This window comes from Xenopus laevis, chromosome 2S, assembly GCF_017654675.1.
Source record: "Xenopus laevis strain J_2021 chromosome 2S, Xenopus_laevis_v10.1, whole genome shotgun sequence".
In the NCBI taxonomy this organism is placed as follows: domain Eukaryota; kingdom Metazoa; phylum Chordata; class Amphibia; order Anura; family Pipidae; genus Xenopus; species Xenopus laevis.
The window spans coordinates 61,202,271-61,229,734 of NC_054374.1; the positions used below are offsets into that span (position 1 = coordinate 61,202,271).

General features: G+C 36.9%; 1 protein-coding gene across 2 annotated transcripts in view; it reads right to left on the reverse strand.

The window, feature by feature from the left end:
- Positions 1 to 27,187, reverse strand: part of eps8l3.S (EPS8-like 3 S homeolog) — a 74,344-nt gene extending 47,157 nt beyond the window's left edge. The window contains exons 1-13 of one of the 2 annotated variants that reach the window (XM_018248397.2): positions 26,994 to 27,187; positions 12,347 to 12,388; positions 11,973 to 12,046; positions 9,973 to 10,037; positions 7,615 to 7,770; positions 6,617 to 6,760; positions 5,499 to 5,575; positions 5,223 to 5,341; positions 4,894 to 5,018; positions 2,287 to 2,362; positions 2,111 to 2,175; positions 1,097 to 1,171; positions 860 to 1,008 (exon numbers count right to left, since the gene is read on the reverse strand). In XM_018248397.2, the coding sequence (XP_018103886.1) occupies positions 860 to 1,008; positions 1,097 to 1,171; positions 2,111 to 2,175; positions 2,287 to 2,362; positions 4,894 to 5,018; positions 5,223 to 5,341; positions 5,499 to 5,575; positions 6,617 to 6,760; positions 7,615 to 7,770; positions 9,973 to 10,037; positions 11,973 to 12,046; positions 12,347 to 12,372 (1,151 nt within the window). In that variant the 5' untranslated portion in view covers positions 12,373 to 12,388; positions 26,994 to 27,187. 2 annotated transcript variants of the gene reach the window in all.
- Between the last annotated feature and the right edge of the window lie 277 nt (positions 27,188 to 27,464).

Sequence of the window (27,464 nt, forward strand, 5' to 3'; positions counted from 1 at the left end):
ATCTAATAAGGATTAATTATATCTTAGTTCGGATTAAGTGCAAGGTACTGTTTAAAGGGCATGTAAAGGCAAAAATATAAAATCCCATTTTTACTTTCTTTAATGAAAAAGAAATCTATCTCCAATATACTTTAATTAAAAGATGTCTACAGTTTTTATCATAAACCTGACTGTATGCAGTGCAATTCCCCCTTCTTTTACTGCTGTTGATAGGAATTGTCAGACGGTCCCCAACTGCTGTGCAGGTAAACGATCATACTTTCAAATGGCAGGGGGAGCCCCCCACCTTACTTCCAAGAACTCGAGCAGCATTGTTGGATTCCCTGTAGAGATTTGTATCCAGAGACGCAGTGCAGTCTCTATATTATGATTATTAATCAGTCTTGCTGTATTGGCTTCTATGGCAGATATTATTTGACTTGTGCTGTTTTGATAATTTATGACGATCCCTAAGCTTAACCTCCCAACTGAAGCCCAGACCACACTGAGCATGTGCGAGTCTTGATATTGCAGAAATGTCTAACAAAGTTACAAGATGACAGCCCCCTGCGCCAACTTTGAAAGCATAAATCATTTGTCTTATTAGGCTGCTGGTGCTGTAAGTTCATGTTTATATTTAGTATACATAATACAGCATTTCTAACATTATTCTATTTTAGACTTTAGTTGCCCTTTAATTACTACAGAGAGAGAAAGGAAATCATTTTTAAATATTTGGATCATTTGGATAAAATGGAGTCAATGGAAGATGGCCATTCTGTAATTCTGAGCTTTCTAGATAACTTTTTCTGGATAACAGATGCCATACTTGTACCTGCTATTTGTAACATCTTCTATTAAATTATGTCATTATTCTAACCTGGTCTTCATCCAGGCAACCCCCAAGCTTTCCCAGAATTTTTTCTCTTTGTCTGTCACACAAGAACTCAGAAGCATCAGTGCTTTCTGAGTAAGTAGTGGAGATACCACAGACTGTGGCAAGTCTTTCCATGGACATTTCCCCACAATCTATACAAGAGAGAATTATGCAAGTTAGAACAGACTATCTTAGAAGAACAAATTGTATAATGGTAATGCATGGGTCAGCCATCCTAACCTTGGCCAGAGTATCCATAACCAAATGGATGAGATCAGAAGCACTTGGTTGCTGCATTCGTTCGTGGACGTTTCCCTAGTGAAATAATTTTAATTGTATAAAAAAAGTTATTTTGATTAAATATATTAATACATTTTTCAATTTTCAAGACCTGAGTGCAGTTTTATATGCTGGTATATTGTTTTTTGTTTTGTTTTTTAATTCTGGCACCCAGACAACTAACTTTTACAAATGGAGAGCAAACTGCACACTGATTGTAATTACTTTTGAAAAGGAACTGATATCTTCTAAAGATTGCTGTCATTATTATCTAGCTAGTACATATCACCTTCATATCACTTTATGTTTCAGATTAAAAGTTCAACTCTACAACTTCATTTAGTGTACAAATCCCTAATGATAGTATTTCCCCCAATTACAGATGAATTGTGGCCTTTTGTTATTATTATTTTTATGATAGTAACAGTACAGAACTGTACAGTACAGTACAGTTGCTACAAAAAATTAAAGTGTTTTAAAGGAATGACAATATAATGTACTGTTGCCCTGCATTGGTAAAACTGCTGTGTTTGCTACATCAACACAACTATAGTTTATATAAACAAGCTGCTGTGCAGTCATGGGGGCAGCCAATAAAGCACAGGATGCACAGTAGATAAACGATAAGTTCTGAAGAATCGAATTGTATACTACATAGCTTATCTGTTATCTGCTATGTATCCTGCTGTTGTAGAATTTCTGAAGCAAACACACCAGTTTTACCAGCGCAGCACAACAATACATTATATTTACATTACGTTAAAAGACTTTCATTTTTCGGTGTTACTGTTCCTTTAAAATCGTATCGCAAAGCAAACACTGCAGGATTTTTTATCTTTATGCAATATACCGCATATGTTGTGTTTTAGAGATACCAAATATGTTTCAAACTATTGGTGTACTTTACTGTGCTTGTAGGCTTTCAACCAAATGTACCCCAAATCTGTTTCATACTCATAATGCATAGGAACTTACCAATAAAATAAAGGCATATTTGACTTTCTGCAGACAGTCTAAAAATTCTGAATCAGGAAGCTTTGCTGTGCACAGATTGGTAGAGAATGTGGAAGAAAAAGTTAATGCATGATAAATTACTTTTTCATTTCAACATTTATTTTTAAATCTGTATTTCTGTTTTTAAATGTGCTCACCTTTCTTTTTCTTCTTATCAATATTCAGTTTTCTAACAAATAACTCAATGTCACCAAGGACATGATTCAAAACTTCCTGTGGGTGATATAGATAAAAGGCTTGCTGCATTTAATATATACTCAAGTTTTGTCCAGTTCATATCTGAATACACAATGGAATAAATGTTTGCATCCTGTCCTTTACTATTGTGCATATTAGCATAATTACAGTACTCTGGTTTAAAATACCACTAGAACAGTCAAGGGACAATATCAACAAAAAAATAAAGTCTGTATGTGGTACTGAAAATGTTTAATAAAGTAGATTTATTGGATTATTAACAAGTTATCACCTTAAGAAACACATAATCACAATGTAATCACAACAGCAATTCTGTACTACTTAATGAGTGAGATTTTATCTTTAGACCATTCAGACCATTCAACATCCAATCTGAAACCCACTATTTACATGACTGCTGTATATTTGTAATAAAAAAGTAAACTGTTAGAATTCCTATTAGTAACCTCCATCAGCAGCTAAACCATTATTTCCACTCAACCTTCCACTCACACTTCTGCTATTTCCATTCAACATATGCAGGTCACTATGTTGTAGAGGTGCTGAATTCATCAGAATTTAAAGTACTTTCTATCTTGAAATTATATAATACGCAAGAGTCATTAATATATAGTAAACTATATCGTTATAAATGGTGCTTGGTGATGTAATTAGTGTCACGTGACTAACTGAAACTTGTTTATAACAAAAGTATTGTACCCCCTTTTGTAAAATACGAGGCTATTACACGTCACCTTCAGTGTTATGTAACTTGTATAAAACCACTCTAAGGTCTTGTGTCGATATATATATATGGTCTTATATATGGTATATATTGTTGGTGTTTTCTTTATTTATACTATAAATAGGGGGTACATTATTCCATATATAACAATATTTTGTACACTATATATTTTAAAACATCATATAGCATCATATTATATTAGTCTCAGTTTGTGATGAGGTATGCAGTCCTGCTGAAAAAGAAAACCTTTACTATCCATGTAGTCACTTCCCATCGATTTGAATAGGAAATGTACATATCCACTGTCAGATAGGGTACATGAAAAATGCAGAAGTGAGTACTTTGGAGCATTCCTTGGATTACGGTACAGGTATGGGACCTGTTATCTAGAATGCTCTGGAGCTTTCCGGATAAAGGATCTTTCCATAATTTGAGTCTTCATACCTTAAGTGGCATATTTATCAAGGGTCGAATTTTCGAATTGAAAAAGACCAACCGAAATTAAGGGGCCGATTCACTAACTTCGAGTGAAGGATTCAAAGTAAAAAAACTTCGAATTTCGAAGTGTTTTTTGGGCTACTTCGACCATCAAATGGGCTACTATGAACTTCGACTATGACTTCGAATTGAAGGATTCAAACTTAAAATCGTTCGACTATTCGACCAATCGATAGTCGAAGTACTGTCTCTTTAAGAAAAAACTTCGACCCCCTAGTTCGCCATCTAAAAGCTACCAAACTCAATGTTAGCCTATGGGGAAGGTCCCCATTGGCTTTCCTAAGTTTTTTTTGATCGAAGGATATTCCTTCTATCGTTGGATTAAAATCCTTCAAATCGTTCAATTCGAAGGATTTTATCCTTCGATCACACTATTTGCGCTAAAATCCTTCGACTTCGATATTCGAAGTCGAAGGATTTTAATTCCCAGTCGAATATCGAGGGTTAATTAACCCTCGATATTCGACCCTTTGTGAATCGGCCCCTAAGTCAAAGTTTTTTTGGGTCGAATAGTACCGTATTCGGCCGAATTCGAATCATTCGAATCGAAGGAATATCGCATTTGATCGAATTCCAAAAAAAACTTAGATTTTTCAAGATTCACCAATTGACTCCAAATGGGTTCTGGGAGTTCCAACATAGGCTAAAACAGCAATTCGGCAGGTTTTAGATGGCGAATGGTCGAAGTCGAATTTTCAAAGAGACACTACATGTTAAATTTTGATATATAACAATTTTTTTCAAATTCTAATCGAATTTGGACTATTCCCTAGTCGAAGTACACAAAAAATAGCTCACAATTTGCATTTTTTTCAATCGAAAATTCACCTCTACCTTCGATAAATCTGCCCCTAAGTCTACTAGAAAGCCGTGTAAACATGTTAAAACTCAATAAGCTAGTCATGTTTCCAAAAGTTTGGATCAAGTACAATGTACTGTTTTATTATTACAGAGAAAAAGGAAATAATTTTTATGGATAATTTGGATAAAATGGAGTCTATGGGAGATGGCCTTTGCGTAATGCAGACGCTTTTTGAATAACGGGTTTCCAAATAACGGATCCCATCCTGTACCAGCATTTGTTATTTAAACAGAATAAGCAATTTTGTCCTCAGTAGTTCTTAGTGGCTCAAAACATGCTTTGAACCTTAAACTAATATAATGTGCAGTGATATATTTTTATATGTGATGATTATTTCAAACATAACAGCACATTACAGTTCCAGGCAAATCTCCATCCCTACTAAATAATTATCTATATGCTTATACATACTGTACATACATAAGACCTTGTGATTTCACAGGACACAATACAAACACTCACAATATCACGTTCTCTCTCTGTCTCTGAATTGAGAGGGGGTGGTTGGAAGGATGGAGGAGGCTTGGTGCTTGGAGGAGGATGGAATGCTTCAAGGTGCTCAAATCTTGTCTGCTGAATAGGAGATTCTGAAATAAAATAATTCACTGAGAATAATATTTAATAACACATGCAAAATATCAAAACGTCATCACATCACAACTAGAGTCTGAAAATGTATTGAGACTGAAATTCTTTTGTGGACGCTTTTGTTTCTAAAACAAATAAAATCTTTAATTGCACTGGCATATTTAGTTACTTTTATATTATAAATAAACTGTATTTTGACGCACCATGAGGGGAGTAGATTGGTTGCCTTTGTAATCTGTTACTGTCCAAGTCTCCACTGGACTGTGGCGATTGACTCCGTCCAAAAAAATGATTTTGAGGCTGGGAGTTCTCTAAGTTATACCTGAGACAAAAAAGATACATTTATTGTCACAAACCTCCATACAGAATACATAATTACTATAATTATATAATTATTAGTATCATTGTTAACAATTATTTATAAAGCACTGACATATGCCACAGTGTTGTACGATAGAAATATGGTGATTCCAAAATACCTGTAGGTATCCTTGCTTTCTCTGTTTAATCTGAATTGCTTTAATGTCTTTTCCAGGTTTGCATGAAGAACATCAGCCTAAGACAGAGAGGAAGATATACAAGAATTAGTAAAACATGTAACCTCTAGCTTCTAGGGATGTCGCGGACTGTTCGCCCGCGAACTAATTCACGCGAACATCGACCGTTCGCATCAGCCGAATGTTCGCGAACGTTGCGCAACGTTCGCCAATTTGGGTTCGCCTTAGCTGGCGCTTTTTTTTGCCATTTCTCCCCCAGACCAGCAGATACATGGCAGCCAATCAGGAAGCTCTCCCTCCTGGACCACCCCCACACCCCCTGGACCACTCCCCTTCCATATATAAACTGAAGCCCTGCAGCGTTTTTTCATTCTGCCTGTGTGTGCTTGGAAGAGCTAGTGTAGGGAGAGAGCTGTTAGTGATTTGAGGGACAGTTGATAGTAACTTTGCTGGCTAGTAATCTACTTGATACTGCTCTGTATTGTAGGGACAGAAGTCTGCAGGGATTTGAGGGACATTTTAGGTTAGGTAACTTTGCTGGCTAGTAATGCCACCTAGCTGTGTGAGCTTGTTCACATTCTGTCTAAATAATAACAATAATAATTCCGTGTCCGTAAACACCACCTGAGTGACGTTTTTCAAGCAGCAATAATATATTCCGTATCCACTACTGTATACGTTGACCTTGCAGGCATTGTTTGCCCAGTCTTTAACCAAGTGCCACCTAGCTGTGTGAGCTTTTTCACATTCCGTGTCCAGAAACACCACCTGAGTGACGTAGTGTGATTTCTGCCCTTTACAGCACAAAACGCAGCGCTGTGTCAACAATGTATTTTTCAGAAACATTTTTGCCCTTGATCCCCCTCTGGCATGCCACTGTCCAGGTCGTTGCACCCTTTAAACAACTTTAAAATCATTTTTCTGGCCAGAAATGTCTTTTCTAGCTTTTAAAATTCGCCTTCCCATTGAAGTCTATGGGTTCGCAACATTCGCGAACCGTTCGCATTTTTGTCCGGACGTTCGCGAACATGTTCGCGAACATTTTTTCCGACGTTCGCTACATCCCTACTAGCTTCTACTATTGTAGGGGCATCACTCACTGGCTGTTCATCACATTGGAAGAAGAAGATGCTTGTTTTCTGTTGACTCTGAACTTTAATGGTGAGAAGGGAATTGTATGTAGAGCCTCCCAACACAGAACTGGAGTTATCAACATTTTTCAGAGGCACTTGCTCCAGAGTGTCCTATAATGAAGACATGATGTAGAAGTCAAATTAACTAAACTGGGTAGTATCATAAAAATATCATTCATATATATATATCATTCAATATATCATTCAATATCAATAGCAGGAACAGTTATATTTAAGTGACACTAAATCTAAACTGCAAGTTGATCCAATATGGAAATGAAGAAGATAACATTCACATTTAACACAAATACTTAAAAATCCACAAAAAGGCCAAAAGTTACATTGAGTTAATGCCTGCAAGTCCAAGTTTAGTGGCAGCAAGTCTGATGAACATAAGAAATATGGTTACACCAATGACTAAATCCTTATTTATCTTTGGATATGATGAGGTCTTATTGACATTGGTTATTGTTATTTTAAGGTAATATTGGTGATTCTACAGACTATTAGGGAGTTATTTATCAAAGTACGAATTTATCTCAATATTTTCTGCTACAAACTTTCCTTTTTATGCTTATTTATTATTGTATTTTCCAGTAAATTTGCGGGAAAAACTGATTTTCATTATTTTTCCGGATTTTTCCATCCGATTTTCACGATTTTAATAATTTTTTCAGAATTTTCACCCGAAACCCAGCGCACATCAAAAAATCATTGGGACTTCTCCCATTGACTTATATGCAACCTCGACAGGTTTGAGATGCCGGAATTTCAGATTCTGACTTTTCCATCCTCGTGGTTTAATAGATTCTGAAAAATCTGTGATTTTTTTTAAAAGTCCAACTTTATTTAAAAAAAATCACAATTTTGTTTGTGATTTTTGCATTCGGAGTTTAGTAAATAACCCCCTTAGTGTTTTTAAGGTATACCATTTTAAATGGTTACATTCCTGCATAAGGTCTCACCTTTGTTTCTGGGTCCTTCAGTAATATTTCTCCGTTATCCAACTGTAGAATCAATCCTTGACCCCATATTCTTCCCTGTGCCTCAAGGAAACTAAGATGTTTCAAACAGTCTTCTACATTGCGAAGTTCATTATCCAGATCACATGTCAAGAGGTGCTGATGGCAGAAAAATCCAAATATGTAGTATGTGATTATTGATTGCTGTGTCTTTTCATATTTATCTTTGAAATATTTGCTTTTTTAAAAGCAATTTAATGTCTGACATAGCCAAGATTATTACACAGTCACACATATGCTTTGTTAATTGTGTGTTTTAAGTGCTAATACTCTATCTATCCTCGGCGCAGATTCTGCCAGCAGAGTTCCACGCATCCATCTTCCAGGTCCTCTGTAAGCTGACTGGGAGATCGGCAATTTCCGTTCAGTTTGGCGCATGTGCGCAACTGCACATGCGCCGACATATTGATCTCCCAATCATCTTACCGAGGGCCCGGAAGATGGATGCGTGGAACTCTGCTGACAGATTCTGCGCCGAGGGGTAAGTATAAAGTATGGGGTATTTCCCCCGGGGGAGGAGGGAGGGGGTTACGGGGTTTTTTTTATACAGGGTTGAATTCGCCTTCAAGGAGTAAATGTAGAAGCACTAAGAATCACCCAATCATGTGGATTAATTTAGAAGTAAAGAAGTTATTAAGAAAGAAGAGAAAGGCATTTAAAAACTGTCTGTTTGGACAGAACCTGCATTTAATGAATATAAACACTATAATAAATATTGTAAATCACTAATCCAGAAGGCAAAGACAAATGCCAGACAAATTTGATTGCTTTTTATCATGAGGTAAGTAAGATGCTGGACAGTGGGAGGGGGGGGCAGTAGATGTGATCTTGCCAAGGCGTTTGATACCGTGCCCCACAAACAACTGCTTTCTAAACTAAGGTCTGTTGGGCTTAATGAAGTCGTTTGCATGTGGATAGGAAACTGGTACAGGATCGGGTACAGAGGGTGGTTGTTAATGGTACATTCTATGCTTGGAGTAAGGTTCTTAGTGGGGTCCCTGATGGCTCCATATTGGGTCCACTTGTATTTAACTTGTTCATTAATAACTTAGGGGAGGGTATTGTAAGTAATGTATCAGTGTTTGCAGATGACACAAAACTATCCAGCCCAATTAATTCCATGCAGGATGCAGTATCCTTGTAACATGATCTTGATAAACTGGCAATCTGGGTAGCTACGTGGCAAATGAGATTCAATGTTGATAAGTTATGCACTTGGGATGTAAAGAGGTGATATGATAACTGTGTATAAATTTATAAGGGAATCATACAATAATCTCTCTAATGCTTTATTTACCAGTAGGTCTTTCCAGCTGACACAAGGTCAACCATTCCGATTAGAAGAAAAGAGGTTCCGTATAAATATTCGGAATGGGGTTTTTTTTAAGTGAGAGCTGTGAAGATGTGGAATTCTCTCCCTGAATCAATTGTACAGGCTGATACATTAGATAGCTTTAAAAAGGGGTTGGATGGTGTTTTAGCAAGTGAGGGAATACAGGGTTATAGAGAGATCTCATAGTACAAGTTGATCCAGGAACTAGTCCCATTGCCATCTTGGAGTCAGGAAGGAATCTTCCCCCTCTGAGGCAAATTGGAGAGTTTTTTTTTTGCCTTCCTCTGAATCAGTTAGGCAGGTTAAAAAAGTTAAAAAGTTGAACTTGATGGAAGTGTTTCTTTTTTCAACCTAGCTTACTATGTTACTATAACTATGTTACTATTTTATCTATATCTATCTATCTATCTATCTATCTATCTATCTATCTATCTATCTATCTATCTATCTATCTATCTATCTATCTATCTATCTATCTATACCATAAAACAGCAGGATTCAATAACTAAACCACAGTACAAGTAAATATATTATTTTTGCATTGTGCTTCATACATGAAAGTACCTGTTCTGGTTGAGCTTTATGTTATTTCCTTACAGAAAATCTGTGAGGTTCTTTGGGGTGTTTATTTTATGGTCCTGCTCAGCTGTCTGTTCAATCTTTAAAAATCATATTCCTTTAGCTATAAATTATATTCACTACATGTTTGTTATAACAGGATTAAACATAATAAAGGAACTGTGTGTCATGATTCAGAAGGTTGTGAACAGGCGGCATAAGACAACTGCAGCTTAGATAAGACTTAAGCAACAAGTAAAATAATTGTACATTCCTCCTTTAATATATTCATTAGACAAACAAGGAAAATTATAGTAAATGTATTGACCCTAAGACATTGATTAATACATATGCACCATATCAGTACTTATAATTATCAAAAGACAGAGGTTATTTAATGTAATTTATACCTCTACTCGGTGCTGAAAGTTGGTAGATGTTGTAGATAATGATTGGGCGTAGTCTTTCCTTTGTTCTGCACAAAATTTGAAAATAACAGAATTATATGAAAACTCACATATTATATTCCTAATTTCAAAGTTGCCATGAAAGCATTGCATTAATATTGGTAATAAAAGCTGCATGATGTTGCACTACAGACAGGGTGTGCTTTCTATAATAGTTGATAGAAACCAATCCCAATAATGATATCAGAATAAGGCTGACAAAATGTCCAACTTTTAGAGGGTTATTTACTAAAACTCAACATTTTCTCACACCAAATAAAATTTCTCGAAAAAATTGGTGCAAAGAAATTGTACAACATAACCAATTGTCAATTCAAATCATGCAACTTTTTCGAATTGTCGCTCCTAAAACTTTTTTTGACTTGTCGTCAGAAAAACTTTAATAATTTGGATTATCAAAAAAAAAAACAGTGCAAACAGCCCAAAACTAACCCCCTCTTCTGAGCTCAGAGTAACCAAGCAGGACGGTCATCATAGTAAATTCTGCCTGTGTAATTTGTACCTGTGTAAGCCTGCATTATTCAGTTGTGTGAAATTTACATCACATATGAATCTGTTTTTGTTTTTTTTTTAAAAGGCTAAACCTGGAAAAATTAAAGATAAATGTTTTACCTTGAAAATGTAAACGATAATTGAGAAATGACTTAACTTAATGGTTTCAAACTTATTTTTTAAATTCTTTGTGTGCTATGTTGAGATTATGTAAACTGTTTTAGGATATTTATTTTAAAATGGTGTGTTGGTTCTATTAGACCTTTTTTGTAACCATTTAAGGGGCAAAGTAATAAAACTCGCAAAGAGCAAAACAGTTAGCACAAATAAGAATAAAAAGCCTCATTTCGCAATGTAATACTCTTCCTTAAACTGTTATTACGTTGCCAATTTTAATTGCACATTGCAAATTTGAATTGCGTATTGCCCACTTTTAAGAAGTGCTTGAAGGTGTCCTAATCTTTTGGAGCAAACATAACAACTTTTTCAGTAAGAAGTTTTATTACATTCACTGCACACTGGCGCTAACTATAAAATTCGCAGACATTCTTCCACTGGCGTAAGTAGTCGCTAAACAGTTTCAGGGTTCGCAAAAGCTATATTAAATTCGCACAAAGGCAAAGTTGTTCGCACAGAGACTTTTCGCCTTGCGAATATTTTTTCCATTACCGACTTTTATTACATTCCCCTAAATCTGGTCATGTAATAAAAGGCACCAAGTTTGCACAGGAGCAGTAATATAGCAAGCAATCAGCAAGTACAATTTACTGGTCATGTGTTTAATAGTAAACTCCTGATTGATTGCTACAGGTTACTGCTACTTAATGCCTATTATTGCTTATATGGATTTGAGGTTTTCAGATTTCTTTCGGGTTTTTTTGTTAGAAAAACTTACATTTTTAGAGATATTTGTATTTTTTAGCCCATTGTTCAGCTTTTCCTTTCATTTGTACTTTGTATATTCAGATATTTCAATAACTTTCATGGCTTTTGTGGTTTTAGAGAAATAGAGCTTAATCATGGTTTCAAAAACCTCTAAAACTAAAAAAATTGATATTTAATAAATAGAATTTATGGTAGTTATATTGATGAATTGACACATCTTTAAGGAAAATGTACTTTGGAAAATTTAGTATTATCTAGATGTTAATAGCAGCTCTTCAGTCAAGACTATACAGCATAAACTAAACTATGCCTTTGCTAGAGTGTTACTTTATGACAGTAAGTTATTTAACCCCCATTATAGATTAAATTTACTGTATTCAATGCCCCATGATATGTTACTTGGGCCCAGCCCATTCATAGATTTTTATCTCCAAACTATTGTTAAAGTTCCCACGTTTACCTGATCACAAGTTGGAAAATGCCCTAAGATACTGTATATGTAGTGTAACAGACCTAAGAAGGTCTACAGAGGTAGTATAAGATCATTTCATAGAGAAAATCCTTACGATAGATATTCTTGGCAGTCGGTCTACTTATGCTTCTGGATCGGGTCAAGCCTTCATGCTGTGCCAATACACCACTGTAAAAGGAAAGAGGTGATAATCCATCCACCGATGAATCTAGTAAATGTTATAGTTCAATATTGCAGGCATTTTTACAGAAAAAATACCAATCTTATATCAATATCTTTCTTCTCGATGAAGAGAATTGACCACATTTTATAAAATACTGGTCATGTGACAACCTTTGTTACAAGCTGCGGATGATTACTTTAGAATAATGCACAAATTGGTTGTTAACAGAAGTCAGTTGCTCCTTACCAAATATTAAACATACATTCTAAATCTGTATGAAAACATGTTTAAAAACAAATACTTACTCAATTGCGTCTATGTAATTATTCATCTTCAATATGAAATTTCTGAAAAGAGAAAAATAAATAAGACTAACAAAACACAAGAAAGTAATTCTAACTAGGGATGTGGCGGACTGTTCACCCGCGAACTAATTCGCGCGAACATCGACTGTTCCCGTCCACCGAATGTTCGCGAACGTCGCGCGACGTTCGCCAATTTGGGTTCGCCTTAGCTGGCGCTTATTTTTGACCTCTCACCCCAGACCAGCAGATACATGGCAGCCAATCAGGAAGCTCTCCCTCCTGGACCACCCCCACACCCCCTGGACCACTCCCCTTCCATATATAAACTGAAGCCCTGCAGCGTTTTTTCATTCTGCCTGTGTGTGCTTGGAAGAGCTAGTGTAGGGAGAGAGCTGTTGAGTGATTTGAGGGACAGTTGATAGTAACTTTGCTGGCTAGTAATCTACTTGATACTGCTCTGTATTGTAGGGACAGAACTCTGCAGGGATTTGAGGGACATTTTAGGTTAGGTAGCTTTGCTGGCTAGTAATCTACCTTCTACTGCAGTGCTCTGTATGTAGCTGCTGTGGGCACTGCTTCTGATCTCTCATCTACTGACTGCTGCCTGTAACCCAATAGTCCTTGTAAGGACTGCTTTTATTTTCTTTTTTGTTTTTTTACTTTGCTACTATAAGAGCCCAGTGCTATTAGTCTAGCTGTGTTGGGGAGTGGGACTGGTGTGCTGCTCCTAGTAGTTCAGCACCAACCAGAGTAATTTTTTTTTTTTTAATATATATATATATATTTTTATTTTACTTATCTTACTGTTCTTTAACGTGTCCAGTGCTGTTTGCTGTTCTTCATAGTAGTGCACCAATAGTAGTGCACTTGCAGGCATTGTTTGCCCAGTGTGTTCTTCAAACAACTGCCACCTAGCTGTGTGAGCTTTTTCACATTCTGTCTAAATAACAATAATAATTCCGTGTCCGTAAACATCACCTGAGTGATGTTTTTACAGCAACAATAATATATTCCGTATCCACTACTGTATACGTTGCCCTTGCAGGCATTGTTTGCCCAGTCTTTAACCAAGTGCCACCTAGCTGTGTGAGCTTTTTCACATTCCGTGTCCAGAAACATCACCTGAGTGACGTAGTGTGATTTCTGCCCTTTACAGCACAAAACGCAGCGCTGTGTCAACAATGTATTTTTCAGATACATTTTTGCCCTTGATCCCCCTCTGGCATGCCACTGTCCAGGTCGTTGCACCCTTTAAACAACTTTAAAATCATTTTTCTGGCCAGAAATGTCTTTTCTAGCTTTTAAAATTCGCCTTCCCATTGAAGTCTATGGGGTTCGCGACGTTCGCGAATATGTGCGCGAACAATTTTTCCGCCGTTCGCTACATCCCTAATTCTAACTGAAGTAATCTTAATCTGGGTACATATGGTTAAATCTGACTACTTGACCTAGAGTACACCCTGCAATTTATCCACATATAAATATACCGACACACATAATGTGTGACTTATAAGTGGAATCTATCTCCCATATACATGTGTTTATATATAGCAGTCCACGAAAGCACTCACAGCAGTCGTCATCGAGTATGTATCAACAAATCTTTATTGGTGCATGGTGTATCAACGGATTTCGGCTCACATAGAGCCATCGTCAGGATAACGACAGGAAGTGTGGCACATCATTAAATAACCCCCTTATCCAATCAGTGTGAAAACCTAATTAAAACATCACATATAGGTAAAACATTCTGTTATAATTATAGAGGGTGCACATAATAATCTCACATCTGTTAGGTGACCATTATTCATTTACATATATCAAGTATCCATCTGTGCAGATTTTGGTGCCTAAAAGTACTAAAACGTTGAGTGAAAAAATCTTAAAAAACACAAGTGTAAAATATTGCAGATAAATGCAAACAAAATTACCAAGTTACCTAGAACATGTAACAATCTAATTCATACAATGTTGCCAGCTAAAATGCCTAAAAGCATTATGGAAGGAAATCTGAGTGTATGAGCAACAGCAAAATCAAATGAACATCTCTCAAACAAGTCATATAAGGTACAACAATGTCATGTTGAATACTCATTCATATGAATAACACCTACCTACCTACCTACCTACCTTCTAATGGATCAAATATCAATTACAAAATAAGCATCAATTTGGACAAAACTCCACTAAAGACACTAAATCATAAGTAACTAGCCAGGGAGTACATTTCATTCAACCCTCTAGGGACCACTGTATCCAGGGTCCACATCCATTTAGCCTCACGTTGTAATAAAAGTTTAGATCTATCACCACCTCTCGTGGGGGGGGGATATGATCAATTAGTAGTGTAGGTAGAGGATGTTTACATCCTAGAAAAATTGTAGCCAGGGGGGAATCCGCTTTACCCGTGGCCAAAGCTGTACGTATGACAGAGCGATGATTGTTCATGCACATACGGAATGACGTTACACATTTCCCAACATAGTAAAGGCCACACGTGCACAGTATGCAATATGTGACAAAATCCGTGGTGCAAGTCAACCTATATGGGATCCGGTATCGCTTTCCACTAAGTGGGTGGGAAAAAGTTTCACCGGTTAACAAACATCCACATGTCTTACAACCCACACATCTGTAAAAGCCAGTCTTATTAGATCTGAGCCAAGTATCAACCGTATTAGTGCGTATATCCGTCACCATTAAGGTCCCTTAAGGATCGGCCTCTGCGGTACACACATATAGGTGATGCCACCCTGATTGGATAAGGGGGTTATTTAATGATGTGCCACACTTCCTATCGTTATCCTAACGACGGCTCTATGTGCCAAAATGCGTTGATATATCATGCACCAATAAAGATTTGTTGATACACGCTCGATGGGGACTGCTGTGAGTGCTTTTGTGGACTGCTACAATTGTTTTTGGTTAGCACCTGTTGCAGTAATTGGTTTTAAGGTGCTGTAACATTTTTGCTTTTTTTTTGATTTGGGAAGTTGGCATACATTACTCATGCACACTCTGAATGCTGTACTAAGAACTATTGTGCTACCTGAATGAGAATATGTATGTGTGTATATATATATATATATATATATATATATATATATATATATATAATTTTTATTTTTTTTTATTTTAATACAAGATTGTAAGTATAAGTTATACATCTTTTGATGGTTATTGATGTTCTTTGTATAAAAGGAATATGTTATGCTTATAAAGGGGCCCACCGGATTGTATATATATATATATATATAAATAATGGTACCAATATGGCTGTAACAGATGCAGAAAAGTAAATCAGCAACAGTATTTCCTTCAGTGTATACAATAGAGGAGTCAGAGTTCCCATGCTCAATTCATAGCTGCACTGTTGGCTCAGCTCAGTCTAGTCTGTGGCTGACTCAGGATATGGTTCTTAAAGCTTTAATAAAAATTAATGTGAACAAGGCGCCAGGGCCAGATGACATAGACCACCAGGTTCTAAGAGAGCTTAGTTCAGTTTTAGACCGGCCTCTAGTTCCTCTAGTTCCTCTAGTTTCTCAAATTCAATTTCATCTGGTATGGTACCTATGGATTTGAGGAAAGGTTATGTAATTCCAGTATTTTAAAAAGGGATAACAATCTCAGCCTGGCAATTATAGGCCAGTAAGTTTGACATCTGTGGTGGCAAATTATTTGACAGCTTGTTAAGGGATCACATTCAAAATGTTGTCCTAGTGAATGGCATTATGAGCAGCATTAAGCATGGCTTTATGAAGGATGGGTCATGTAAGACAAATTTGATTGCACTTTATGATGAGGTCAGTGAGATGCTGGACAGAGGGGGAGCAGTAGATCATCTTTTTGGACTTTGTGTTTGATACCGTTACCATGCCCTACAAATGGTTGCTTTCTAAACTAAGGTCTGTTGTGCTTCAAGTTGACATATAGGATAAATAAAAATAAAACCCTGATTTTGTAGGCAATAATATATACTATATGGTGCTGGTTTTACCTTTGGCTGTAAATTAATACTGTCTTAAAAAGTTGCACCTTTATTTGAGATCCCTATTGATGATCTCTGGTCCCTGTTTCAAATGAGGAGTGGGCGTGTCCTAACAGTCCTTGCAATCACACAAGCTACTGATTGGTTCCTATCCTACAGTGCAGTGTGTTAAGTGCTGCCGATTCCCCTGCACAGCCTGGGAAAGGAAGTGGAACATTTGGTGGGACTAGTAGGGTTTTTGCAGAAATATTTAATGAATCAGCCGAAAAACACTACCTTGTTTAGAACATTCCTTCTATATTTAAAAGAATATAATACACTGGTAGGTTCTTGTTTTTCACACAAAATCTCCTTTAATGAAGTTGTCTGCACATGGATAGGAAACTGGCTACAGAATCGGGTACAGAGAGTGGTTGTTAATGGTACATTCTCTACTTAGAGAACTTGTTCATTAATAACTTGAGAGAGGGTATTGTAAGTAATGTATCAGTGTTTGCAGATGACACAAAACCATGCAGCCCAATTAATTCCATCTAGGATGCAGCATCCTTGCAGCAGTATCTTGACAAACTGGCAATCTGGGCAGCTAAGAGACAGATGAGATTCAATGTTGATAAATGTAAAATTATGCAATTATGCACCTGGGATGTAAAAATATGCAAGCCACTTATACCCTTATGGGACTGCACTAGGCAAATCTATAATGGACTTCGGAGTCCTTGTTGATGATAAACTTGGCTGTAGCAAGCAATGCCAGTCAGCAGCATCAAGGGCAAATAAGGTCTTGAGCTGTATTAAAAGGGAAATAGATTCACGGGAGGAGGAGGTTATTCTTCCACTGTGCAGAGCACTAGTAAGGCTCTATTTAGAATATGCCCACTAAGCTGCTAAAAGGTATGGAAAATTTTAGCTATGAGGAAAGTCCAGGGTCACTCCTGCTATGAGGCAAGGGCAGAGAGCAGCCAGTTAGAAGGTGCGGCAAAAAGCCGCCTTTTGCAACTTTAAGAGCCGAATGTCCGGGTTTTTTTCTAATTTTTAAGCATGGAGCGGGAGAGGGGGGTAGCATCAGGGCTGCTTCCTCAGGCAGCAGCAGCCCCTGAAATGCCCCTGGTAAAGATATATGACTATGTATAAATATATGAGGGGATCATATTATAATGTCTCTAATGCTTTATTTTCCAGTAGGTCTTTCCAGCTGACACAAGGTCGACCATTCGGATTAGAAGAAAGGAGGCTCCGTCTAAATAGTCGAAAGGGGTTTTTTTACAGTCAGAGCTGTGAAGATGTGGAATTCTCTCCCTGAATCAGTTGTAAAGGCTGATACATTAGATAGTGTTTTTAAGTAATGAATAAATAATGTACTGTTACCCTGCACTGGTAAAACTGATGTAGCTATGGGGGCAGCCATTCAAACAAATGGTAGATAACAGATCGACTGTTACATATGCTGTGTATCATGTGAATTTTCTTTTTTTTCAGCTTTGAATGGCTGCCCCTGTGGTTACTCAGCAGCTTGTTTTTATGAAGTATAAAGTAAAATTGCCCTGCACTGGTAAAACTTTGTGTTTGCTTCAGAATCCCACTATATACTACAGAGCTTATTTGTTATCTGCTGTGTATCCTGTGCCTTTTCTCCTTTTTCACTTCTCTATACAGTATAACCTATATTAAAGTTTCTGCAGCAAATACACCAGTTATACTAGTGCAGCAATCAGTACATTTTATTTTCATTACTTTAACACACTTTCCTAGTCTTGAATGTTATGCTTGCCCAAGAAGTAATCCAAACTACTTCTAAAGGCATTAACTAATGATTGTTATTATTATTATTATTATTGCTATCACTTATTTATAAAGCGCCAACACATTCTATAGCTTTGTACGTTAAATGGGTGTAAAAACTGAATATACAGATTTACATGCAAAGTAGCCAATACATGATACAAGCTACAAAGAGGTCCCTGCCCAAAAGAGCTTATGCAAAATTGGCACGCTTCAAAATTAACAAAATTTGTGACACAGCAACATTTAATAGAAATGCATTGGAGTCAATTGGAAGCCAAATGACATTGCAATTAAGGTGCTTTTAGCACTCCAGTAGCATATACATCACTCTAGCTTATTATAGAAACTCTTTTCCACTATGCTACATCTGACAGCTCCTTAGATAGGGAGGGCTGGGGAGGGATCGGATCCATCTGGAGAATGACAAGTTTTCAGCTTTTCTGACAAAGAAGATCTTTTTTATGGTAGTACAGGATGCAAGGTGAAATTCTAGTGTTGATTCTCTAAATTCTTGCCACCAAACTATTCCACCTCAGAAAGTTTTCTCATCTATAGCATTAAGAGAATCTTCCATTTAAACACAACAAGCAGGGTAATCGACAACCTCATTGCCAAGAACTATATTCACTTCTTGGCTCTTGTTTATTGATGATGTGTGATTTTTTTCTCCACAGGCATGGATTTGTGGTGAAATTCCGCACTTCGTAATCTGCATATTTTTTCACTAAACTGCGGCAAAGTCTGCCACGAAAAATGTAGTTAATGACAACAATGTCACCAAGACAGAATTGTCTCATTTTGGACAAAAAAAGTTGCAGAGACAAAAAAGTTGCAGAGACAAAAAAGTTGCAGAGACAAAACAGTTACCACAAGAAAAATGTCCATTGACTTTGCAATGAGAAAAAATTGTCTCGCATGTAAAAAAAGTATTGCATGTAAAAAAATTGACTTCAATGCATTTAATCATCACTACTACTGTTCTCTGTTCTTTTCTATGTTGTCCTCTAATGTAATGTAAAAAAGTAATCATGTGCCCTCGTAAGTGCCTTTTCTCAAATTTAACCCCGAACTTGACAAACTTTTCTCCCAGTTTAAATCCTCCATCCCTTTTACCAGTTTTATTGCATGTCTCTGCACAATCTTTCCAGCTCATTAATGTCCTGGTATCCAAAACTTCACTGGATACTCAAGTTAATGCCTTACCAAGGTTCAATAAAGAGGTAAAATTATGTTTTCTTCCATCAAGTTAATGCTCTAAGCAAGACAGTACTTTATTTGCTTGAGTGACACTGCCTGAAGTTACACAAATATATAAAAACATAAAATCATTCACAATAAAGGAGGCCTCCAACCATGTAGTGTATAACTTGCATTTATGTTATGTGCATCACCTTGCTTTTTTTAACCATTGAACCAAATTTGCAAAAAAATTCTGTCAGATCAAACAAATGTCTCTGTGAAGTGGCAACACCCTGGTCCAATTTGCTCTATTTACCACCAATATCCTTCAGTCAGTTATTTGTCAGTTATTTGTCCAACACATATTGAAGGCTGATATTCATTAATTTAACCAATAATCTTCTATATGGTACTATATTAAATGCTTTAGGAAAATCTAAATTGATCATACCCACTGTCTCCTTAATGTCAAGACTTCTGCTGTCCTCCCTATAGCAGGGAAATAAATTTGTGCATCAAGATCTGTTCTGCCTAAGACCATTCTGGTACATACCTCTAGTATTATGCTTTGTAATGTATTAAAGTATCTTATTCCTTATTACCTCCTCTGCAACCTTTCCTACCACTGATATCAAACTAACCAAACTCTCTGTACCTTAGACCATAAAGAATTCTGGAAAATGTAGGTCTTGTAATAACAGAGCTAAGCTCTCTAAGTACCTTGGGTCTAATGGAATTTTATCTACTTTCACATGTCTCTGTTGAACCAGCCATCAATATTTGGAAAAACCCTTAATTTGTTGGCTCCTCAATTGTGTAAATAGATTAATAATAATGATAATAACATACTTATTACCAGCTGCTAGTATTCCTTTCTTGGGGTGGGCTAACTTGACATGCTTTGTCTTGCAATTCTGCAGATTAAAAAAAAAAATAGCTACCTAAAAAAACAGTTTCCTAGAATGATTGGGACCTGAGGTTTTCCATATAAAGGTTATTTCCACAAATTGGATCACCATGCCATAAAAGCTAAATTTACAATAGTTATTACCAACATAGATTTATATCAGCTCAGTTACCAGAACGGAGAAGGTACTACTTTAATAATGCAGAATGGGTTTCCAGATAATAGGGGTCATCGACTACAGACCAGGGGAAGAGCTGCAGAGCGGTGCATGAGCATATCCATTGGTGCTTATTCAAGCAGCACCTCCCTTCATGCTACAGGCTGGGATGGCAGTGTTGTATCCCCCCTCCCCTAGTCCTATGCAGGCAGTGGGGATGGGTTGGTGGCACCCACATGGGCCAGGGCCCTGGGGACAAATCATTAGATTTTATTATAGACTCAACAGAGAGATACCCTAAGCATAAGCAATACATGAAAGTATTCTCCTGTACTATACATAATTATTTGAGGAAGTAGAGGCTCTTTAATTTTAATTATTATACCGTAATATTGTTAGACATCCAGGATTTAACATATGCATGCAAAGAATTTTAAAGGCAAATACTGTTAATCATCCAATACAGTTAATCATCTCTCGCCCCAGCTTCAGCCAAACACAAGAGGTTACTACACATCAAATCCAAAGTCCAACTGTTACTGCTGATTTGTTACCAATTAAGGCTCTGCTTGATGCAATTTGTAAGGGTTAGTTCACACGAGGAGATTCGGGGAGATTTTGTCGCCTGGCGACTAATCGCCTCGTCTTCTGAGCGACAATCTCCCCGAACTGACTCAGCGTGTTTTCCCACAGGCTACAATGAAAAGTCGCCTGTGCTAATGCACACGCGGCGATGCGAAGTTGCCGGGCGACTATGGAAAATGCATCGCCGCATCTGCATTAGCAAGGCAACCTTTCATTATAGCCTTTGGGAAAACCGAGGCAGTTCGGGGAGATTGTCGTTCTGAAGGCAAGGTGATTAGTCGCCAGGCGCCCTGAATCTCCTCGTGTGAACTAACCATAAGTGCTGATATCGTGTTTGTTGAGCAACAAATAAATTTGACCTGCATCTAAGGTCTATCAGACTTGAGATTTTGCAGAATAGTTTTAACTGTGCTAGATTTCATATAGTAAAACAAATATATTGCTGGTGTTATGATTGAGTAAATTGTTTTCTGATACTGCACAGCAGTAAGAATGGGTACAGCTCTTACTTAGTTATAATATAACTGATGGGCACACAGGCTGCATGGTTAAGTACTAAGTCATTTTTCACTTGCCATGGATGAAGCCCAGACTATCTGATTATCAAAATTATACAAAAAGTTCAGTTCATCCACATTACTGGAAATCAGGTCTTATGATTGGATTGTGTAACACAAAACCATTTTTTTTTAAATACTTTCACATACAACACATATGGTCACCAGGTAGGGATTTTTTTTAAAGAGACTAGTCAGCAGCACCCTTCTGCCCCTCCCCCCAGACAAGCTCAAATCGATACTTTGGAAGATTTTCTTTTACATTTTCTTTAAATTTTTTTAGGCAAGCAGGTTTGGGGAGGCTTAGCCTCCCGAAGCCTTAATGAAAATCTGTCTATGATGACATTCCATTATAATTGTATTGCCCCAAAACTCAAAATTATAAAATTACAATTTATTCAAAAATGTATATTAAAAACATTTCAGCATACTGACCCCATACCGGAGGGTACAAAATTCATAAGGTGGAGACCTTTTGCATTTTGTACCCTCCAGCACTTACTATTTCTGTGGATCCCTACTTGCTGGAGGGGGTGGTTGGTACCAAAAGAGCCGAAGGTGGAGGCAGGCCTCAGTAGGAGAAGACAGTGTGAGGACAGTTTTTGTAATAGCTTGCTCTAGGAGTAAGAAGCAGGATCAGGGTAGTTAGTGGAGCATACAGTGGCTCCAATGACTGCACCAAAAAGGTTAGTGCCCTGTGGTGTAATGAGCCAGTATAGTGACTCACCATTAGTGGTTAGTATTAGGAATAGTGGATTCATGGCGTAAGGCACCACTGTTCTGGGGATAGATTAACCCATAATTAAGCAATGCCTCTGGGGTTTTTATCTGGTAAAATTGTGCTGTACATATTTACATTTCATCCTTCTTCTGTGCAGTACAGCATTTGAGCTCCCGTAGCAGTTTGGTATCCAGTAATAAATTAAGAAAAATGGGAGTGTGTCTGCCACAAGAAAAGATATGTAATGTAAGTGGTACCACTCTAAATACCAAAAAATGTCAAGTAAATAGCAAGGAGATTCACTCAAAGTTCACCTCAGTCCCAAGGTGCAAAATCCAAAACACTAAATCCAAAAGGAAGAATGTGAGGATCTCCAATAATCAAGAGCTAAATATTGTTTAAAAAAGTAGTAAATTTATTAGGACATAAAACCTTATAAGGTTTTATGTCCTAATAAATTTACTGCATAAATGAACAAATGTATCTGTATTTAACAGCAGCTGAAGTTAATAAAAACCTGGAGATCCTGGAAATAAAATGAAAGACTTCTTAGATTAAAACAAACTTTACTAATCACTGAAGCAAAAAACTTGTCAGACCTGCAGACTGGTAAACAATTTGCAGAGGTCAGGGCAAAATGACATGGTATACAAAAATATGCTGTAATCTGCAACTATGGGTTTACTTTTATTGTTAGGATATTTTTTACCATAAATATACATCAGGCTCAAGATTAGCCTTGCAACAATGGGTTTACTTTTATTTCCAGGATATGTTTACCATGGATATAAGGGCTCAGGAAGAGTATAGTAATAGCAGGAAGATAGTAACGATAGGAGCTAAACTGGTCTACTGCAAAAAAAAAAAAAACCATCTAGTGCTGATATGGATTACTAGACTTGAAGCTAATGATGCACCCTTAACTGCACATTGACATTTTTAATTTTGGCAGATGGTGCCCCATGTAGAAGAAATTAAGCTGAGAGTATATGTAATGCTGTGAAGGAGGCCCAATGGGTTTTGCTATACCTGGTTGGGGGTAGGTTAGATTGTGGAAACAGTAGATATGACATGTTATTGGGCAGTTCCTGGATAAATAAAGGAGGAACTTCCCATAGGTTGGAATGGCATTAATCATGAGCTTTGGTTGTGTTTTTGTGGGCAGACCTGAAGTGGAGAAAAATAGTAATTAGCTACTGTAAACCCAGCAGACACCTGGACAGAACAGCCCTCATCCATGTAAAATACTTGTGAACTTACAGCAAAGCGAATAAGAATATCACCACTAGGTGATCATCTAAATAACCTTCTAGTGTAAGAAGATAAAACCAAAGATAGATCATTTTGCTACTTGCAGCAGAATCTGAAGACCTTAGTGTGGTGGTTGGTTGGCATGGGAGGACATGTATGAAGGGGTATATAAGGAGGAAGGAGCCTCTGGGAATGCTAAAGGTGATGAGACACATGGATTTTTCACAGTGTGTGTTTTTACCTGCTCAGATTCCCTTTGTGCTCTCTTTGGTTTGAAGGCATACAGAGGAACCTACAGTATGTTAGATTATTGACCCAATATGAATAGAATTTTTTTAGATATAGGGTGGTAAATTGGTTTTGTATGTCTTTATATCAAAGATATTTATCAAATAAAGTGCATCAAACATTATTCTAACAGTATTACCAAACATTATTCTACTTTTAGTGGATAGATTGTAAAGGTTATATTTAACAGCTGTCGAATATCTCTTATCACAACTAACTTCCTTATAGAAATTCTTCAGATTTCTTCCTGATTGATGGTACTGAACTTTGAGCTTTGTGAAAATTTTACATTTATTATATGAGCTACAAGGATAAACAAAAAGCTAGTTAAATAATTACTGGCTTAAAGGAAACACAACAGTGGAATGTATCCCTTATTTATGTAGATTAAATTATAGCTAGAACAGATACAAATATACGGGTTCATTTCTGTGACTCATCAGGTTGAACACTCAATCTATTTTTTGCCTATTATCAAAACACATGTTGTACCTACTATGCATATAACTTTGAACTCAAGGGTTCCCTTTGAAACTTGCTCCTGTATGTGTTCTTTTTTACGCAAGTACAATTGCACACTGTTGCAACCAGAGTAATAGAACACAAATTAACTCTAATTCAGCAACAGGAACAGTTACTCACTACTAACCAAATAAAACGCTCCATATTATATAACCAGTATTAAAGTGTGTAAACCAAGCAATCTAGTAAACTGTAATTTTCTCAAATTAAGGTACACAAATAATACATTTGACAGATTTTAATTAAATTAAAGTTAAGATTATTTATGTATTTCTTAACAATTAGGTTCAGAAATGCTTTTCTGTGGCACGTATCTGTTATAATTGGCATGTCAGCCTTTTAAATGGGTGCAAACTTTACAGTCAATAACAATTCTTTATATGGGAGAATCATTGCAATAAAAATATTTATATACACATAAGTGAATGCAGTTACAAAGATCAAGTACCACATGTTAAGAACCATGGGCAGAACAGTCAACATCAAATGCTGAGTAGTCTGGGGATAATGCAGTTTGTGCAACGCACCACTGAAAATTTGTGGACTTGGGTTATGATGTCATTGGGCATGCGCACAGTACACATGGCATCATAGAATACACACAAAATATCTAGAAGCTTTGACAGCCCAGCATCAAAGCAAGACAACAGAGCAAGGTCAAGTAGTATTTCTGCTCAAGACAATTCTACTTGGTAGGGAACCCAGTCAGTTTGCCCACTTACAAATCACACACCATCCCTTCCACCATTGCTCCTCCTCCCCTTACCAGGCAGGGTCGGCCCATTTGCTGCCCATATAGTATGCTGGGCAAACTAGATTTTTATCAGTCCTACGCTGCCCTTTGTATCTCTGATTTAAGATTTAAAAAAAAAAAAACACTCCAAGGTCCACTCGTAGGGTAAAATCATCAAAGTTTATTTCAGCAGATTAAAAGAAACATTGTTGTCCTGACGCATTTCGTATCAAGGATACGTAGGCATAGTGCCTAAAGACACTTGCAAGGGGACATGATAACCGGTATGGGATCTGTTATCCGGATACCCGTTATACATAATGTTCCAAATTACGGAAAGGCCTGCCCATAGACTCCATTTTACTTAATAATCCAAATTTTTAAAAATTATTTCCTTTTTCTCTGCAATAATAAAACAGTAGCTTGTTGATTCCATCTAAGATATAATTAATCCTTATTAGAAGCTAAACCAGCCTGTTGGGTTTATTTAATGTTTTCATGAATTTCTTGCAGACTTAAGGTGTGAAAATCCAAATTACGAAATATCCATTATCTGGAAACCCCCAGGTCCCAAACATTCTGGGAAACAGATCCCATACCTGTACATTAGAAGGCATTATAGACAGCGTGGGATCTTTTTTCCATAAAAGGGATCACTGCACCGGAGCCATCCCTTTACATTAGAGGAAAAAAACTGAGAATTCACTCTGTTAGCAGAAGACAAATTGCCTAATTCTTTTACATTGGGGTTCACATGAATTGGCAGAGCCATTTGAAGCCATTTGAAGAATGTAAAAATTCAGGAGAAGGCATTTAACGTTGTTCAAATGTTCTACCTTTGAGTCCTACTTTTGTGCTCTTTCAATGTCCATGGGGAACACAAATTCACATGTGCCACTGCCCTTAAGTTTACAAGTATAATTTCACAAAAAATGTCTAAAGTTTTTGAAACTCATCTTAAACCACATATTGAAAGGATAATATGCTGCAGGTACCAGTTCCTCGTTTCCTTTAGGCATACAGAGATATTCAATCCCTCCCTGGCCTTGTTAAATGTAAATGATGAAGTGACAGATTCTTTTTCAAAGAATCTGTATGCTTCCCACTATGGAAAACAAAAGGACTTTGAGTCTCAGAATCCATTAGATCACAGTTCAACAAGGCGAGGAAGGGGTTGCACCACCTTGTTATTCTAAGGAGGGTTTAGGAAATGTTTGTTAAGAGTATCATGGCTTTCTTTTAGTCTGTGTAAAAACATGTAAGAACATTTATTTTTGGAATTTCAGATTGCAGGTTTTGCACCTTGCATTAGCCTGACTGAATGAGCTCATTTAAAAAATATCACTTTAATGGCATCCATTCTGAATAAAGATTACAGGTGACTCACATATAATTTAAAGCATTTATTTGTTATGATGGCAATTTGTGGTAGAGAGAAATTGTGCTCCTGGCCTCCTCCCTCGACCCTCTCCAGCACATAAAGGTGAGTGCACAGATGAGGGGGGGCGGAAGCAGCGGCAAGCTGCCTCAGGTAACGATGGGGGCAAGATCGCCCCTGCGCTGGGCCCCTCCAAGGATTTATTTTGTGGGGTGCCCTGGCAACAGCTAGTTATGCTACTGATTGTGAAATATGTATCAAGTAGCAGCAATGTTTAAAAAAAATAATTGCATGTTGCAGCAGCTCTATTTTTAGTGGAAAAACCAAGTAACAAATGTAGTACAATCTCAACCAGTACTTATTAAAAGAAGAGTGTTTATTCAAATACAGTATATGAAGTTAGAAGATTCAGAAGTAGCTCTCATTTTAAAAAAGAGAAGCTTGCAATGTTCACTGACAGCAGATTTATATAAATATCTACAATATTTACAACATTCTTTACCTAGGTTTGAAATCTTTCCCTAATAAAAGTAGATTCCCCTTAAAATAAGATACTTAATAAAGTATAGTATATGGAAAAAAAAGATGTTTCTTACCGTCTTACTTCATCTAAAATTGACACCCTTGAATGTCAGAAGTTCATCCACTATAATTGATGTCTTGGTCAGAAATGTTTATTATATAAATTAATGCAAGAATTGTATAACCAAGGCAACTGTCTTCGTATTCAGGCACTCCTTGTTAATGAGCACTCACTGGTCTTCCAAGAGATACTCCCTCTGTCCTTTGCCCAGGCAAATTAGCTCCGCCGCCTCTTCCTACCACACCTGTGTCAGTTTCATTCCTCCTCCTACTTCCCCATGAAGCTGTGTCACTGTTCCTCTGCCTTCTGTTATTCTTGTATGTAGTCCTGTTAAATACATTGTTATTCATGTTAATACAAATGAGATATTCTATAATGTACAACTGAGGTATTCTGCGATGCATCACTCTGCTATTTACCCTATCCATCCAGATATGATGATGGTTTTTTTTTAACAATATAGGGTTAAACTGCAATTAGTAGA